The sequence below is a fragment of the Eulemur rufifrons genome, chromosome 7, assembly GCF_041146395.1.
Source record: "Eulemur rufifrons isolate Redbay chromosome 7, OSU_ERuf_1, whole genome shotgun sequence".
In the NCBI taxonomy this organism is placed as follows: Eukaryota; Metazoa; Chordata; class Mammalia; order Primates; family Lemuridae; genus Eulemur; species Eulemur rufifrons.
In genome coordinates, this window is record NC_090989.1 from 100,976,538 (window position 1) to 100,989,655 (window position 13,118).

General features: G+C 34.3%; 1 protein-coding gene across 1 annotated transcript in view; it reads right to left on the bottom strand.

Moving 5' to 3' along the window:
- Window positions 1–269: 269 nt before the first annotated feature.
- Window positions 270–13,118, bottom strand: part of RSRC1 (arginine and serine rich coiled-coil 1) — a 401,178-nt gene continuing 388,329 nt past the window's right edge. The window contains exons 8-10 of the mRNA XM_069472003.1: window positions 7,887–7,993; window positions 1,334–1,486; window positions 270–461 (exon numbers count right to left, since the gene is read on the bottom strand). Of these exons, the coding sequence (XP_069328104.1) occupies window positions 369–461; window positions 1,334–1,486; window positions 7,887–7,993 (353 nt within the window). The 3' untranslated portion in view covers window positions 270–368. The remainder of the gene's footprint in view (window positions 462–1,333; window positions 1,487–7,886; window positions 7,994–13,118) is intronic.

Consider the following 13,118-nt stretch of genomic DNA (forward strand, 5'->3'; position numbering starts at 1 on the left):
TATTTACAACATATAATTTGATTCTTATATATGCATGATTACTCAAAATTGTGTCTTTAAATGACTACATGACATTTTTTTAATTGCACTAAGAAACACTACTGTGTACCATTTATTTTAATACTGACTTTTTAATGATTAGCTTTATTAACAGTATAACATTTCCATGCATTCTTAAATTTTATACTAATTTTATTTACAATGTATGATTTAGTTCAAATCAACGAATATTCAAGCCTATATGAGAGAAGAATGAAATGAGATTACCTTTTAATATAATCAACTAAATCCTTTTTATGAGTAAAAAGTTAATATTGGGATTTAAAAACCTAAATTTCCAATGTTACTCTCAACCACATGCATATTTCTTAGGCTACAGGACTGCCCATTAGTCTTTCTTGTCGGAGTGCAATTAACCTCTTGAACCACTTTTCTTCAGCCTCAGCTTTCTCAACAAATAACTGGAATAAGAAAAGAAAAAGGAAAAATGTTACTGTCTGCCGTTAACTTAGATCTGACCTAATATGATACAAATTACCTTTATAGAATGCATCTCTCAGTACAAGATTTGGATACGGTTTAACTTTTGATGTCTTCTTGATTAAAGACCTTCTATTTGGAATTAATAATGCTCAGAAAAGTCTTAGAGTAAAAGGGCTAACTAGCATCAGCACCATTGGTTAATTGTTTTGCACCTTGTATTTGTGTGAAGTTAATTTCCTACAACTTTTCTGAGACTGTGGAATTACACCATTTCACAGAAGACAGCAAAATATGATGTTAGTGATGTGTTCAGAGTCAATGAACAAGCTAGAGCTAAGCCAGAATTAGAACTTTTAGTCCCAGATTTTTTAAAAAACTCTTCTCTTTGCCTATTTTTCTTAACCACAGAAATACTTCTAGAAGTCAGGCAATATGTGTTGGACCATACTGGATTCAAATATATGTAACAGGGCCAGCTGCCTCTTTTTGGCAAGTAGGAACACATGAAGCTGTTTCCTCCAATGGTCTTCTTGGTGTCAGCACAAAAGGGCAAAAGTTTGAATTAATTTCAGTTAACTAGACTTCAATGGACATTCTTTTTTTTTTTTTTGTCAGCACATTATGGAAGTACAAAAGTTTAGGTTACGTATATTGCCCTTGCTTCCCCTCCCCCACCCCGAGTCAGAGCTTCAAGTGTGTCCATCCCTAGATGGTGCGCATCGCACTCATTATGTGTGTATACATCCCTCCCTTGCCCCCCACCCACATCTGCCCGACACCCGATTAATGTCATTCCTAAATGTGCTCTTAGGTGATGACAATGGACATTCTTAAGGTTTAAGGATCTTACATTTGGATGGGCCAGAGAATTGTCATCTTGGTACTTGATAGCAGTGGGGATGCTGCTAGCATCTATTTCTTTCTCAATACTGGGTGAATCAGCAACTGCTGCTGCTGGTCCTGATGCTGAAGTTGCATGTTTCACTTCACTAGGTTCCACTGACTGAAAGACACAACACATGTTAATTTTAACAAAATTAGAATTTTGCATTAATAATATTTCTGATTTTGAATAATAATTGTTCAGTTAGTTTCCTTTGAGATGATACCCATCTCAAAAAGAACCTTCAATACTGAATGAGAAATAATTATTTCTACAACAAACAAATACAAAAAGTTGGAGAAATGTTTATCATTTCTTATGATCAACACATTTTTCTTAAGGTATTGCTGCTTATGAGTCTATACTATTGAAATATATGTATTTCATATATCAAAATTCTATTAATCAAAATAAGCTTGCAACAAATCTCTAGGATTTAGTTGGCCTCTTTAGGTATAAAAAGTGAATTCAAAGGTTACCTTATTTTTTTTTTTTAAAATAATAGCCTTATTGAGATAGAATTCACATACCATACAATTTACCCATTTAAAGTATATAATTCAATGGCTTTTAGCATATCCACAAAGTTGTGCAACTATTACCAGAACCAGCTTTAGAACATTTTTATCATCCTCTCCAAAACTCCATACCCATTAGCAATCACTCCCATTTCTCCCAACCTTCCTAGGCAACCACTAATCTACTTTCTGTATGGATTTGCCTATTCTGGACATTTCCTACAAAAGGAATTGTACAATATGTGGTCTTTTATGACTATTTTTTTTACTTAGCATAATGTTTTTAAGGGTCATCCGTGTTGTAGTATGTATCAGTACTTCACATTCTTTATTTCCAAATAATGTTCAATTGTATGATATTTACCACATTTTATTTACCCATTCATCAGTTGATGGATTCAAAGGTTATCTTTTAAGGTTACTCAAAACATTTAAAAAATAAAAGTTTAAAAAAAAGGCACGTCATATCTTTTTTTTTTTTTTCTGAGACAGAGTCTCACTCTGTTGCCCAGGCTAGAGTGAGTGCCATGGCGTCAGCCTAGCTCACAGCAACCTCAAACTCCTGAGCTCAAGTGATCCTCCTGTCTCAGCCTCCCGAGTAGCTGGGACTACAGGCATGCACCACCATGCCCGGCTAATTTTTTCTATATATATTTTTAGCTGTCCATATAATTTCTTTCTATTTTTAGTAGAGATGGGGTCTCGCTCTTGCTCAGGCTGGTCTCGAACTCCTGAGCTCAAACGATCCGCCCACCTCGGCCTCCCAGAGTGCTAGGATTACAGGCGTGAGCCACCGCGCCCGGCCGGCACATCATATCTTTGGCAAAAAATAAAACTCTAGGATTTCTTATACCATCTTGCAAACTGAAGACACTCAATTTTCCCCACATTTACTGAGTATTCACCATGTGCCATGCAACGTACTAAGTGTTGGTGACCAAAGACTAATAAATCATTCATTATTCCTGCCTTGAAGGCTCCTTAATCAGTAAAATTTACTTAGTGCTTACTCAGGTAAATTTCAATATCTTCTTCCCTGAGAAAGAAGGTGGCCAGGGAAGTGACTGATTAGCAGCAGGGTTGCAGGGATAATATAAAATGGATTAGATAAGAAGCTGAAATTAAAAGGTAAAACAATAAAAAATAGATGAATGGGAGATGAATTCTACTATGTAGTCTTTTTGTACAGATATTCGTTCTATACCTATTGTTTTTCAATTTCCATTTTCTTTTGACTTATCTACTTCTGAATATCCGCCTCTCTGAATGAAGCACAAAACAGATATCATTGGGAAAATGTCTAGGGAATAAGATATGTAAGAATTGGTTAATTGTTTCTTAGATTAATTTGTTTTAGAATTGGAGATCCACCTATATAACCAGTATTTATTGAGCACTACTACTTGCTAAGCACTGGGTACTCAGTAGCATGTGACATAAAGGAATGAATAAAGTGCTGATATACAGAATGATGGGGATCAGGGAGGGGAAAAGATCAGGGAGGGGAAACATCTACTTTACATTGGGTGGCTAGGGACAGCATCTCGCAGGAGGTGAAATTTATGACCTGAAGAATGAGAAGGAGCTGGGCATGTGAAGAGGAAAAAGAAGACTACTTCGGCCAGAGGAACCATGAGTTACAAAGATCCTAGGAGAGAAGAGCTTGGTGTATTTTGAAGATCAGAAATAAGGCCAGAGGAGCTGGTATACAGTAAGCAAAAGGGGCAGCTGGACATTGCAGCCCAGAACTTGAGTCATTTCTTCCTTAACTGAGCCATACCACCACTCTGCTTGGGTATTACCTCCCAGCCCCATAGCCAGAAAGTGCTCCCAGGCAGAAAGCCAGGGTAATTGCTGCGCTGGCCTTTTGTTTCCCTTCTCTCAAGGATCCTGCACTGCCTATTGTTCTACGCTTGAACACAATGCCTCACATATCTTGTCAAATTCTATAGTTGTCTATGGTGGGAAGGTAAGTTTGGTACCAGCTATTGTGTGATGTTAGGTGGTAGAAATCTAATTAGTTCTTTTTTTTTTTTTTTTTTTTTTTGAGACAGAGTCTCACTCTGTTGCCCAGGCTAGAGTGAGTGCCGTGGCGTCAGCCTAGCTCACAGCAACCTCAAACTCCTGAGCTCAAGCGATCCTCCTGTCTCAGCCTCCCGAGTTGCTGGGACTACAGGCATGCACCACCATGCCCGGCTAATTTTTTCTATATATATTTTTAGCTGTCCATATAATTTCTTTCTATTTTTAGTAGAGATGGGGTCTCGCTCTTGCTCAGGCTGGTCTCGAACTCCTGAGCTCAAACGATCCGCCCACCTCGGCCTCCCAGAGAGCTAGGATTACAGGCGTGAGCCACCGCGCCCGGCCCTAATTAGTTCTTGAAAAAGATTTTTCTGGCAGCTGTGTGGGTCCTAGACCACAGAAATGCAAAATGAAAAACAAGAAGAACAATGAGTCGGCTACCACAATAGCTAAAGAGTGAGATGACATTGATGAGGGTGGTGGCCGTGGAGAGTTGAGAAGAGACAAATTCTGAGCTATTTCAGAGGTGATGATGTGAAGATGCACTTTTCTTAAGGCATGTAAAATATTTTATTAAACTAAAAATACTCTAATTTTTAATTTTTATGCTAACAGAAGCTGGTCTGCATCCATAGGAGAGATTTATACTCTTGCAGACAAATGGGCCTTGAAGGCTAGATATCTGGGCAGTTGTCATATGTGTTCAGGAATTCTTGCAAAGTAAGAGAAATCTATTCTACAAATTATTGTCAAGCGTGGAGATATTCATGAATATCAAATCTAACAATTAATGTTAATCATAATGCTAATTTTTATAGACATTTAAAGATATTTATTAAATTCGATTTGGCAGCTTTCTTCTTATATTAACATTTTGAAGCCAACATTTTTTCTCTCAGGTCTCAAACATTTGTATGTCTCCCACACACTGAGCATAGAAGGCTCACGGCCCTAAGTGATATTCTATTGACCCTTTATAAAACTGAAGACAGTTAACAGTAAAGTCCAATATTCTGCATAGGGGAAAGTGGGAAGTATGCTAATTCAAGAGGGTGAGGACATGGATTTTTGGTAGTCTATATTGCCTTACAGAGACTGCATGAGCATGTTATTCTGTGTATTGCAGCAATTCTGTGATAGGGCTTAGTAGGGGATTGGCTGCGCACGTTTAACTGCCTTGAAAAGATGCGGAGTACTATTATTCTCGTTGCCAAAGATGTGGATCCCACTTCTTCAGGTAGCACAGAAAATATTCCATTATATAAACCAAGTAATCTCATTCTGTTTTTTACTACATAGTATACTAATATTTTCTTTAAGAAGTACTTACACTCATTTAATAAGGTGAAGCTCTCAGGTTAGGATAAGCACGTGGAAGCAATTATTTAATAATGAGTAATTTAAAAATTTGTGGAAAGAACCACTAATTGCTTCTTTATTTAAGTGAAGAAAACTATAAGAGGTAAACAAAATCTCAACATGGCCACTATCAAACATCTGGCTTTGAGTAGCACTGCCACCTGGTGGTGAGGTTTGGAAAAATTATTAAATACTTTTTAAAATGTACTTCCAAGTGTAAGAACAAAAGACCATATTGCATAGAGTTATTTACTCTCCTTTTGAACACAAGTGGGTATGTGCAAGACATAATAATATTAGGGTTGAATAACTGACACTAAGCTTAGTTTGCATAACAGTTTGAAAATAAGCTGTATCTTAGTTTCTAAAGTTAATGATCTATCAGGGGCTATCAGATTCTCTATTCAGACAAGAGAAATATAATTTCAGAGAATTAAACTAGCTAAATCAATATGTGTTGCAGGAGATATAGTGCCTAGCATGTCATTGGTAATAGCCACTTTTCTGGTAACAGCTCCCTCGCTTAATTAGTAGAATTAACACAGCTAAAGAAAGACTGTACCAACTGAAGGGGTGACTAGCACAAAAAGGTCTTTTTCAGAGACACGAACTTTATACCAAAGTATGAAGAACTGTTCAGGAGAAAAAAATGTTGAAACTAGGGTCATGGGTAATTTATCCTTCAATCCTTGCTATGTATTAGGGATAATCCATCATATTTCTCCATGATCTGGATGAAATCGTCCTCAAGATAATTTACCTCCCTTTGCTAAGTAATCTCCTGATAAATAATTCAGCTTCTTGGGCATCCTGAATCCTTACCTTATATTGCAGACACAGACATTTTAGAATCTAAAAAGGGATATCACTTTCTAAAGTAATAAACTGTCCTTCTGTTTGATATTTCAGTAGAGTGTGAATTTATTCATTGTTAGTCCATCACTGCTCTTCTGATCATTTCAAAGTGTAGTGACTAATAAAAGTACAGTGATAGAGGGCTAAGACTTTAGATTATTGTACATTCGCCAGGGTAAATGCCATCTCCTGAGGCTTTTTAGCAAATTCTCCTGCTGGCACCACTTCCTACCTTTCAACGCATTCTTTTTTGGAGGAGAGGCATTTAATTAAAAATAAGTTTAAAGAGAAATATTAATAATTAGTACCAAATGGGAAAAAGTTGTTTAAAAGAAAACCCAGTGTATTGACTATGGAGGAATAAGCATTTCCACAGAAAGAAAGTATTAGTTTATCATCAGAGAGTCCAAGGAAAACTGAGAAGTCAGGGTGAATTTCAGAAAACAAATATTAGGAAACTGAATTTTAAAATAAGTTACAGTAATTCTATTAGGATATATGAATGGCCTTACAATATATAGGAGTAAGATATTAAATAAAATAGGCAATTGTATTTATAAATGTCCATTTCACAGCTTTACTTTTTTAGGCTTTGTGGTAGCAAACTATAAATCGTCAAAAGAAATCAACAAAATGACAATGCAGGGACCGTGGATTATCCAAGGCATATCTAGTCCTGTGCCTGGCATGTAGCATAGGCTCAATACATTTTTCCTGAATGACTTATTTTTTAAAGTACATGGTAATTGAAAAGACTTTTATCTCACTAATAAGAAAAGAAGTGCTAATGGAAACAACAGATCCATTTTCACCTATTAGGTCAGTAAACATGAAAAAGTCTGATAGGATTTGGTGTTAACTACAGAAGGAGAGGCAGATATCTCCTTGCACTTTTAGGTGGAATTTGACTTGGTACAATGTTTTTGAAGAGTGACTTTGGGAATCTGTTAAAATAAACAATGTTAACCTTTAACAAATAACTCCATCTTGAAAAAATTTTTTAAGAAGATAATAAACATGTATGTAACATCTCTGAACTTACAACTACTTAAATATCTAATATCAGTGGGAAAATAAGTGAATTATGATACATTCAGCAGGCTACATCAGCAGGATATTATACAGCCATGAATACATTTACAGATGTACAGTATTTTAGAATAAGTGATAACTATAACCAAGTCTTTGTTATATGAAGGTTATTAAATACCTGTATTTTCTAGAATAACTTTTCCTACCCAAGGGACATAATTCCTAAAAGTAGGCCTACTAATAAATGAAAGAATACATGAAATATTCAACAGAACTAAAACGTCAATCAAAGCTCCTTTTACTAGAGTTGAATAAGTGATAACCATCTGGGTAAAGAATGGAGATATTAGTTTTATCATTAAAGCTCTTTTCTAACTTTTCTCTAGCAAGTCACTTCAAAAAGTAGATGTATACAATTGACAAGAAAACTGTATATGTTCATGAAATGCATATTATTGTTAAAGAACCATCATGTTGACATCTTAATTTGTCTTCTCGGTGAATTTTAAAATAAAAAATGACATCAGATACATTTTTACAGTACATTTTTTATATACAAGTTAACTTTGAGGTAATTCTCACTGATTAATTCTCTCTCTCAATAACATGTCTGACACTTTCTTGCTCTCTTTCATCTATTAGAAGCAGCACTTACATTTAAGTAAAATCCATTAATAAAGCATCTCTTCAGTTGGAACCAAAAGTTTATTCATAATTCCTGGATGAAAACTTACCTTTTTGACTTCTTTACTTGATCTGAATGACTGCTGAACAAAAGAATCACTTTCAATAGCTTCGATTTCTTTTACTCTTTTTACTTGTTCTACCAGGGTGGCTTGGTCTAAAAAAGAGGGTATAATGTCAGTGTATTTTGGTGTAGGCTTGTTAACAGCACTATACCTAAACAATGTTCTTTCTTTCTATGAAGAAATGTTACTAATATGATATTTAACTGGATTAAAGGACATTATAGATAAGCTATAGCAAGAAACTTTTTCCCCTTGAGATCCATAAATGTAACATTCCTACAAAATAAGACTCTTACCCCAAACCTAAACCATTGCTGAGAAGGCACTGCTATAATGATCCTAGCTAATCTGTGCTAATCTGGTGGGAGGCCTCTTTTAAACTTTTATTTAACATTTTATTATGAAAATTCATATATTAATAAAAGGAGTAAGATCACAGTGAATCCTCCTGTACTCATCACTCAGCTTCTACAATCATTCACTTTCTATTATTCTTATTATATTCAATCTATCTATCCCCACCTCAATTTTTCTGGGTGGACTTAGAGTATATAAAAATAAATTCCAGGCTGGGTGCAGTGGCTCATGCCTGTAATCCCAGCACTTTGGGCAGTGGATACATAGGATCACTTGAGGCCTGGAGTTCGAGACCAGCCTGAGCAAGAGTGAGACATCATCTTTACAAAAAATAGAAAAATTAGCGGGGTGCGGTGGCACATGCCTGTAGTTCCAGCTACTCGGAAGGCTGAGGCAGGAGGACTGCTTGAGCCCACGAGCTTGAGGTTGCTGTGAACTATGATGACGATAATGCCACTGCGCTCTAGCCCATTTGACACAGTGAGACCCAGTCTCAAAAAAAAAAAAAAAAAAAGTAAATCTCAGATCATACTATGTTGCCCCTAAGTATTTTAGTACGCATCTCCAACAGATAACAATTAGAAAAAAACAACTTAACTACAATACCATTTTCACACCTAAAAATATTATTGATAACTCCTTTCATTCACATAGTTCATGTTTAATTTTTACTGATTGTCTAAAAAAAGTCTGTCTTCCTATAGTTGGTTTGTTTGAAAAAGGATCCAAACAAGGTCCACACATTGCTCGTGATTGATAAGTATCTTAAGTCTCTTTCTTATCACTTACAATCCATCACTCTTCTCTTTCACTGCCATTTATTAATTGAAGATCTTGAATCATTTATCCTGTAAAAATTTCCACATTCCAGATCCAGCTGATTGTATCCTCATGGTGTCATTTAACATGTTCCTCTATCACCCATATTTTGTGTAAAACAGTAATTAGACCGAGAGGCTTGATTATAGTTAGGTTTAATTTTTTTTGGTCAAGAATATGCCATAGGTGGTTCTGTGCAATTCCTATCACATCACATCGGGATGCACTTCTCCTGCTTTTAGTGATGTTAAGATTGCTAGGTGGGTCCACAGTGAGTTAGCCTGACCCCTTTACAAAGTTCTTCATCAATCTTTCATTCAAGTAATTTATCAACATCGTTTGTTGCTTAGATCCTTTATACCATTAAAGGTTATAAAATGGTGATTTTCTAATTCTATAATTATTCCTGTATTTATTAGCTCTGATCCTGCTATAATGAAGAATGTTTCCTCATTGACCATTTGGCGACTGTGAAATGTAGCCTGTAGAGGAAAGTTACAATAAATGTTTGATTCTTTCTCTTTATCAATTTTGGTTCAAAGGTGACCAAAGATGGCCATTATGAATTCATGAATATTTATATATTTAATGTACTTCAGTCCATGGTAGTAATTTTTCTATTTTGATGCTTAAATTTTTTCACCTTTGGGTAGTGGGAGTCTCTTCAAGTTGGCTCCTGCATCCTTTTGACATGATCCCTAGTACTTAAGATATGATAAGATGTTCCAGCATTATCTTGTACAGCTCTTGTCCCAGAACTGAAATTAGATATTTCTCCAAACAGCCCAGACTCCTTTTAGTGGGGCAATGATATTTACAGACAACAATTTGGGCACCAGTGGAATTCACTGTTACTGGATTGTCATTGTTTCTGAAACTTTTCAGTGTGTGGGATATTAAATACATATTTTTAGAAACAAAAAATTAATGAGTTCATGCTGATACTACCAACCAAATTAAAGATTGTATGATTTTTAAAGTCTTTTATATTTGCACATTGTTTCTTTTACTCTAAAAATCTTAGGCCTTAATGATATGATCAAAGTACATATTTGGTTTTTCTAATATGTGAGTATCTATTAGTTTCAAAATAACAAGACAAATATTACTATTAATAACAAGGAGGCTTCCTTTCCTATCCTATGCCCCTAGTTCTCCCCCAGTCCATAGGTTACCATTTTTATTGGGTTTGGGTTTATCCTTCCATTGTTTATTTCCAAAAATATAAGAGTGCATATTCTCTTCTTGCTTACACAAATTTAGCACATAACATATTCCTATGTATAGTACCTTTTCTTTACTTAATATGTCTTCACTATCACTCCATAGCAGCTTAGAGAGTTCTTTATTCTATTTTATAATTGCATCATACTCTATTTTGTAGCTTTATGGTAATTTTTTTCACTAATGCTCTATTAATGGTTAATTGAGTTATTTCTAGTTTTTTGCTTTAACAGTACTTTAATAAACAGCTAATGCATGTGTCATTTCATATTTTTGTATTATGTATTTTTGTATTTTAGCAGTTTCACATGCTAGCTAGGCAGAAAAAATTTAACATTATGGTTCACACCCTTGCTGTATAAACTCTTGCTTTAAGCTGATATGAATATATAGTTGAATTAGGAGCCATTTTATACTCAGCTACGGAACTTAAAAATTTGGAGACTTCATAGATAATAGCTAGATTTATTTTCTAAGAAACAACTACAAAAATGGTTTGACAACAAAGTGGAGTTACATGTATCAAAATAATTTTTATATCCCAGTAGCTCTAACCTGAAAACTTTAAATGTTGCTGTAGAGATAAATACAAAAAACATGAAGAGAAATTTGGTTTCATAAATTCAATAAAATTGGTATTGTCTGACAAAATCTTTGGCTCAACTTTTGGCTCATCACAATTTATAATTACATAGTCTTGTGTGACCACCAGTTTATTTATAGGAAAGATCGCTCTTCCAAAGATGTTCGCCTGACAGCTGTAACCAGTCTTTTCTCATGTGAGAAATCATGCATGGAATGTTTGGAAGTAGCAGCCATCACAGCCAACACTCCCATTTTTGGAAGAATACATTTTCCTACATAAAAGCAAGCACTATCAGAGTGTCATGGAAGAGCAGATAGTTCCACATGCTTTAGAATAAAAGCTTTAACGTACTACTAATTGAACATGTGAAATGAAAGAAGATTCTTTGCATAGCTAATTATTAACACATCCCATACCAGTGAATAATTTTTAAATTAATTACATGTATAATAGTGTTAATAGGGCAGAGAAAAGTCACAATGGGTACCATTCCAGGTGATCCAACTTTAATGTACATATGAAAACAACATTTATTTGTACAGGTCTTAATTAGTTTCAGTAGGATTATTTCCCAACCAAAATACATTATTTATGACTTCAGGATGATGTCTCATATGTATCAATTGTTGGACTCTTTGGTTTTTTTTTTTTCTCTAACATATTCTCTCATTTGGATTTGCAAAGCACATCATTAGTATTAAATGTCAGAGGTGAACTCACAGTTACTTGATGTTTAAAGCTTGTTGTATTTGTAGCTTTAAATTTGGAAATACAAACAGCTCCTAATACAAATAAAAGTATTACATAGAAGCCTGCTAAAGGACCAATATACTTAACAAAATACCATTGGAGAAATTATAAAGGAAAGAAGGGAGAAAGACTGGAGAAAAACAGAACATTATCTTCAGAACTAACAAAGTGACAGGCAGATAGGAGAAAGCCAGTTTGCTTTACTTACAATAGGAAAATAAAGCGACACAGCTTTTATCTTTCAATGTGAGAACCATTTTATGGGTTGTGAGAGTGATATTTAAATTAAAATTTGAAAGATTCATAGGAGATTTACATTTTCAGCTTTATGGGTTGTGAGAGTGATATTTAAATTAAAATTTGAAAGATTCATAGGAGATTTACATTTTCAGCTTTATACTAGCTTAGCTCTATGCTGTCTGAAAAGAAACATAAAAACGTTTTAAATTACATCATATTCAAAATTCTGATATCAGTGTCCACAAATGTATGTTTTGTGTATAACCCTGTCATTTTAGGAAGCAGAATAAAATACATGAATAACATATATCACATTGTTTTCAATTCAATTTAAGTTACTCATATCAACTTGTCATTTAAATATCCTGTATTAATTTTAAGATTGGAAAAAATGTGACTTAAAACTAGTTATTGTTTATATGCAGTGCCAAGAGGTAAAAATAAAGACAAATAATAAAATTACTGGGAGAATCAAAATAATAGGATATTTTAAAACATTAACATGGTAAACATGAAAAAATCCATTAGCACTTGACAATTTTTTTAAATAAACACATTACTGGTAAATAAAATGACTTCCATATATTGTTAGTCAGATGTCAGTTGAAGGGATATATATTTCATAGTAAAATGAAAAATAATGGAACCAGAAAGCCAAGTCACTACATAGCACAAAAATCAATACTAACTCACTGTATGGAAAATCGTTTTGTTCCTTTTGTGATGAAAAATTAAAGTCAAATATTTTCTTAGTTATTGTTGGTGTTATGTTATAAAATTTAGGCCCTCCTGCTACTTCAAGTTATATTAGAACCAACATCACATATTATAACATTTACAGAGTTTTCTTTTAAAATATTATGAAATGGTATACAAATTTAAAATTAGTAAATAAAGATGACATGGTCCAATATAAACCTTTCATTTGAAAAGATAATAAAAACCCTCCAAATTTTGAAGTGATGGGCTTTGCTAAACAAAATAAAGGATAATTTTAGTCTATATTGCATTTACGTTTAATAGATTACAAACATAAACCAATCTTCTCTAATAGCAATGCCAGGCTGTGAACAGCAGATGGCACTATTGCCCAAGATGTGCTCACAGGATAACTGGCAACTTCAACTGATTGATTTTGAATATTAATGTTTTATGAATTTCTCCAAAGTTAAAATGCATTTTATGTTACAAAGAATTTGGGTCAGTTGGCCCCACAGTTACTAAGTTACTTATATTGCTCT